Genomic DNA, 6,715 nt, shown 5'->3' with positions numbered 1-6,715 from the left:
GCTGTAACTAGGGATAAATGTTTGAGCAGGATTTTTTGTTATTTTTTTAATGTGAATTCTAAACCCACCAGATCCTCTCCTAAAAATCTTTTAAACAAATTTACAAGTTACAATGATTTTTTTCTTTTTTTTTTTTTTTTTTTTTTTGGAATAAGGGTTATTACCCAGAACTCCTCCAGGAACATGGCTAGACCAGAAATGCCAAAAGCCTGAAGGAACAAAGTCCTACTTTAAGTCTGTCATTGCATTTAACAAAATCCCAAATATTTCAACCTACCTGGAAGCCTGACTAATTCAAAACATATTGTGTCTTTCTAGTTAAATAATGCATGTGCTGTTGCCTGTTTTGACAGTATTCACAACCTATTACTAACTCCTGACTGATGTTAACATTTTAAGTGCCATGCAGGAACTACAGCTCTTAACAGTCAGAAACAGACTGTAGATGTTATATACCTCAGGGGTCCCTCTTTCTGTCTCAGGATAAGATGCACCCTATCGATCAGATCTGGAGAGCCAAAGCTTTATGATGTTAAAGATCCAGATCTGAATTTTGAATCTCAGGCTTCAGCGGGAGCACTGCATTCATTCTTCAGTTTTGATGTATTCTGATGCGATTAAGGTTCTTTCCCTTCTAATTTTTAGAGATATTATAGACTGAAAACAGCAAAATAGCGGTATGTTTATGGTGTGCGAAACATGCAAACTCCCTCAATTTAGTGAGTTCAGACACCTATGTGGACACAAAGAACAGTATTAACAATATTGATTGTATCAATGAATGCATCAATTAATATTCTCAGGAAAATCACAGCACTTCAAGAGTATTTTAGCAGGCCAGGTCCAAAGAAGTTGGCTGGAGTTGACTTAAATACGGCCTGGCAGCAGGTTTGAAAGTATAAATCCCAGGTGTAGCATTGTCTGATGATTGTGTGTAACCATGGCAAATGATTCTTGTCTTGATGTTTCCTTCTTCACAAGGCCAAAATTGTATCCAAGAAATAGCAACCTTCTACCTGCTCTGGTATTAGAAACAGAAAATGTCTATCACTACATTTAAAGTTAAAGAATATTCACAAATTTAACTCCTTTTTATGATGTATTTCCTAGGGCTTTGCCTAGCTAAGTGTTGTACGTTTGCAGGCAAGGGACCTTCTGCATGTCATTCAGTAGGCTCAGCAAAGAGGTCCAAGAAATTCCTCTATCATAATTTTTTTTTTTAAAAACATTAATCACCATTACACCTTCTTTTATATCAACAATCAATTCTTATTCTTGTGTTTTTTGTTTTTTTTTTTCTGAATATATGTAGGAGTATTTTTAACTGAAGTAGAATCAGAATAAGCAATAACTAAATTTATTTTTCTTTCAGCTCCATACACTGTGCAGTATTACACTAGTTTTTATGGCTCTCTTTTATCTGCATCTCTCTACTTACCAATACAGCCACAGAAACATCCTTATTACTTCAGAAATATTTCCTTAGTTCTGGCAGGCTAAAGGCTGTCTGGGTAGAAAGCAAAAAAAAAAAAAATTAAATCTCACCTTCAGCATAAAGTACCCTCTCTGCAGGGAGATGCAATAGCTTTGGCAAAGGTTGGGAGACTGGACCTACTTTTACAAGCCAAGAGTCACACGTTATCTCTGCAGCCAAAAGTGCCCCTACAAAGCCTAACTCCGCACCACTCACAGCACAGATTTCTCATTTCCTTCTCTGTTGCCATACAGTGAAATTAAACTGGTCAGAGTCCTTGGCCTTCTTATGCAACTAGAGGAAGATGCAAAGGGTTTAGTTCACAAAACACAACTCTGATCCTCAAAAGACAGGCACATGTGTGCAACATTGAAAGGAGATCTGAGCAAGCACTCGTGTCTATTCATGTGCTTGAAATTCAGCACATGCATGAAACTTAGCTGGACTATGATTCTTTTTATATTTTTAAACTCTCTAAGTAGATTTTTGAAAGCTATAGGAAGGTGTTTAACTTTTACAATGACACACTATGAGCACATTTCATAAATTTATATTCTTTAGAAAATATGTTCAAAAAAGAAACATTTTGTGGGTGAGAAGGAGCAGGATTTCTTCATTGTTTCATGCTACTTATTTGATCTGTTTGATTAAGACCCACGCATGTAATGAATTTTTCTCTTTCTTCCAAATCATTTTACTGGGGAATTAAAATTTTTTTTTCTGTGTCATTCCCACAGGCATCCAGTACATTGATACAGCATTTGCTTTTTATTATTTCTTTGCCTACCTCCTGAACTACTACTCATGACTACTCAAAAACAAATGTTCAAAATACAGTAATAGCAAAATGCCTCAAGACTTCCAGAGGCTGAATATCTCAGAGCATATTATGCTTGAATTTTCCTATAAAGTCTTTACCTACTTCTAACAAGATCTATTTCACAGCCTTAATACTTCCTAAATTTTTCTCTCAAATGGGATATAAAGATTTTCAAGTTATGTCAGTGTCAATTTTTTTCCTAATGGGTATTGATTTTAGGTTTTTCTAGATATTCAAAGTTCATGTAATAAATTCACTTCATTTTCTCTTGTACTGTTTTCAGCATCTACCTTTGCTTTAAATGTCAGAGCCTTTCACTTCTGTTACTTTGATTTCCTTGTTGCTTTTCTCTTCTCTACAAGCTCTAACTGATTGTGTATTTTGGTGTGGTCTCCCCCTCTTCTTCCACTTCCAATAATATGTTTTTACATTAATTGTATCTTTGAACAGTTGTGTTTTGTTTTTTTTTTTTTTAAAAAAAACCACACTGACCACTTCTTGTTTTTTGCAATCCTCTTTTCAGAGGAACTGCAGCCTGCTGTACGTTGGCTATGAAGACTCAGCAGCCCCAACCCTCCTTCCACGCAAAGGGATTCCAATAGATCCTGTTGCAGCAGGATGCTCACTGACTTCCTTAATGCCACCAAGTGGACTTTATTGACTGTGAGCATTTATTTCATATCAGGTTGAATTCAAGTAATATTTTGATCCTTTACACATTATTCTCTTGTTTGCTGTCAATGACATGTTCTGAAGTGTTACCTGAGAAACACAAACATCTGATTTCAGGTTTTAAAGATGAGCAACAAGCTGTTGTAAGAGAAGATGAGTAAGAGAATGATGTTACAACAAAGATATGACTGAATATATATTAATCTGGGACAGATGATAAAATATGTTTTCAATACATATAAATGTAGAAAATGTAGACTGGCTAAATTTACATTTCTTGGAAAGTGAGGAATTCAAGAAGAGCTTATGACCACATCTCAATATTTTATTATTCTGAAGCAAAATCCTTTACAGATTGAGCTAACTGGATGACTGTTTCAGTTAATACCAGCAGATGAGACAGTGACCAGCTAAGAATGAACAACATTTAAAAAAACATTGCTCCAGATGTTTAACAATTCTCCCTGAAAGCCAATAGTGACATATATTTTAAGTTTCAAGCTTCCATTCAACATGCTGCTACTACTACACACAATTTTTTTTACGAGTAAATACATGTGCATCAAACTGTTGCTTCAGTATTCCACGTTACAGGAACTGTACACTATTTTTAAAGCACGTAACTGAACTGGCAAAAGAAAAGAGTTGACGTTAAAAAATTGTTTGAAAACTCAGTGCACTGTTTCTGAAAAGTTCCACTCAAAGTGACTGTAAATACATAAAGAATACATTATTACTGCATGACTCACTGGCAAGTCATGATTTCTGTTATAAAATTAAACCCACTCCTCACCCCCCAAACCAAGACCATTTTCTAGCAGTTGCTCTCTATTATAGCTTCCTGCATCTCATATCAAGTCCCAAAATGAAAGTCAGTGTCACATCTTCCCTGTTGGGAAGATGGTTCTTGATATTTGTGTACCTATATCTTAATGACAGCAAAATTGTTCTTTCCTCCTGAATCCCTATATCCCTCTGCACCAGTTCAACAACTGGTAGTGAAAAGAGGACTGATTGACAAGAGGGAAGAGGAAGACAGTGGTAGTAAGCCTGTAAGAACAAGGAAAGACAATGAGAAGGAAGCAGCAAAACCAATGACATATTGTGCTCCTGCTTACTTCTGACTATGTGAGAGGCTATTAACTATTCTGCTCCATAACACCAAAGAACATTTTATTTGAACAGTTTTTAAAAAGACTTCTACTAATCTTATAAACTTGAAATGCTTTTCTGTTAATTGCCAGCAAAAGGAGAGATAACAACAAATGTGAATGTTACCATCAATATTCCAATAGGAGGGAGAAATTTGTTTAATTAAAAAAGAGGAAAATAAAAGCCTCCCAAGAAATCAGACTTACAACCACTCAAACTGTAGATGATAGCAGGAAAAAAAAGTGATAATTATTAAATGCAAAAGAAGCAGTGTCCTCCTCCACGTTGTATCCGAACACTTATTTGTCAGCTGTACATAGTAATGTTTATTACATACTTCTCAGTAGTTTATAGAAATTGAGTCTTCCAGTCACTTACTTTCTAGATGTACAGGGATACTGTTGCAACAGATCAATACACTGATCAACATGAGTAATACTCAAATTTAAGGTGACATTTGCTAAAAATACTTTTCAATATATTTTTAATAGATGAAACAGATTGCAGAACACCAATGTATATTTCTTCATGAACATACAGCCGAGTGTATATAAACAAAACTGGCTTAATCCTTTCCACAGGATGCAATACAGTAGACAGAAAACCATTTTATCAAGGTATTTATGACCAGAAGTCTCACTCAGCAGGATACCCCATACCATTACTCAGAGTTGTATCTCTCAATTTCTTTTTCAGTGAAATTCCTTTTGTTTTCTTCAGGGTCTTCAAAGGAACACAAGTACAGAAAAACTGGGTGACATTTAAGATTTGTCTTTGCAGTTGCCTGCATTGTGTCACTTGTCTATGTTTTCATCATTGCTGATGAAGAAGCTTGAAAACAGGTCAGCTGCAAGTGCATGCTGCTTTTAAATTTGTTTAGTAACTCTTCTAGTAACCTGTAAAAAGAAAACAGTTACAACTCTGGCAGATTCTGAAAAGGAAACAATTGCCAAAAGTTTGGGGTACTCTGTCTGTGACTTCAAGTACATTGTCTGCTCAAATAAAAGGCCTAAAACTGGATCTATTCAAATATCTGAATACTACAGATATTTAAAAGTATACCAATATGTCAGGATGATCTGTAGCCAGAGGAGGGCTTAGCCACAGATATTTTACCAAGGTGATAAAATAGCCCTTTATATAGCTTTCCTTCCAGATAAAGATCATCATCTCGAGAAACATATTTGCAAAACAATGACAAAAGGACTGGTAGAGAGCGCTGTAAGATACTTCTGAAAGGAAAATCCAGGAACTGCCAGACTATGTACCATAAAACCAGTAAACCTTATCAAGGCTATGGCTTTCATGCACAGCTGAATTGTGAATTTCAATTCTCAGACTTGTCTTTGGAAGGTCTTTCATTGATTTCTCCTAAGCATCATGGCTGTCATGATGGTATGACTGTTCCAGAAGGAACACTGGCAACCATGTGTTTTTGTCCTTCTTAGATAACAAACTATGTATGAATTAATTTTGGAGCATAACAATGGTTTGTTTACATCTACGTATCTGCCAAAAAGGTACTTGGTACAGTAGATAAAATTTATTATATTCCACAAACTACAGGTATAGGACCAAGGGTGTTGATGGCTCTGTTGTAGGAGATATTTATTGTTAACAGTGGAGATTCATTATGAAGTTTTACAGTCTTGCACGTGTGTTTTATTTTTCCCATCTTCTAGGGAAGAATGTGTTCTCTGAACTTTTTGCTCTATTTAAAAAACAAGCTAGACATGGCAGACTTGTATCACCTCAACTTTTTGGCAAGCTGTGATTATTCAACAGCCAGTAACAGATGAAATTATGCTGTATGTTAAAAAAAACCCAAACCCAAGAACAGCAACTTGAACCATAAAACCAGGATCTGCTTCTTCAGCAGGTCCTCTGGAAGATGACCGTGGCCACATTCACAATTTAGTATCACAGTAAATACTGTGAATAAGCAGAAATTAACAACTCTAAATCAGTGCACAGATGTGCTTTATTTTACACAAATACATGTAGATTACCATGAGCTGCCTATAATGATGACAATTATGCTGTAATGACCTGGGAAACAGAACAAGTTTTGCACTGTCTAGGGCTCAAAACTCTGAGGCAGATGTAAAAAATGATGCAGTTCTCAATTCTCATCTGTCCCATGAAGCTCAAATGCTTGTGACTAAGTGAAAAAAAAAAAAAAAAAAATCAATTCTACAGGTGTTTCGGAAAGTCTGAGTTGAAAGAACTCTCCTTACTCAAAACTGATTCTTATCTTTAATAAAGCATAAAAGCTAAGTAAGTCAAGGAGGTATCTTGAGACTTGTGGCTAGCGAGGAGTAGGTCTGAATAAATAGACAGGACATCTGGAAGAAGGCACAGTCTGCAGACCACGGGCTGCACAGTCTCTTCATGTGTCTACAAAATATTCTAAATTCTGACTGTTAAGTGCAAACTGATTTGATGCAGTTCAGTTCCTGAAAGTACCATAATACCAATCTCAAGTTCAAAAACATCTATACTTGTACTAATATACTCATTAGAAATCCATCCTAGTTTTACCGTACTGCTCTTTATTAAGCTATGCTTATAAAACAGACTACCAAATACTAGGTTGG

General features: G+C 35.7%; 1 protein-coding gene across 1 annotated transcript in view; it reads right to left on the bottom strand.

Annotated features, from left to right (window-relative positions):
* Positions 1-3,249: 3,249 nt before the first annotated feature.
* EXOC2 (exocyst complex component 2) overlaps positions 3,250-6,715 on the bottom strand; it is a 131,254-nt gene continuing 127,788 nt past the window's right edge. The window contains exon 28 of the mRNA XM_074899593.1: positions 3,250-5,014. Coding sequence (XP_074755694.1) covers positions 4,921-5,014 — 94 coding nt within the window. The 3' untranslated portion in view covers positions 3,250-4,920. The remainder of the gene's footprint in view (positions 5,015-6,715) is intronic.

This window comes from Athene noctua, chromosome 2, assembly GCF_965140245.1.
Source record: "Athene noctua chromosome 2, bAthNoc1.hap1.1, whole genome shotgun sequence".
NCBI lineage: Eukaryota > Metazoa > Chordata > Aves > Strigiformes > Strigidae > Athene > Athene noctua.
Note: the sequence above shows the minus strand (reverse complement) of the source record. Positions and strands in the feature narration are given on the sequence as shown.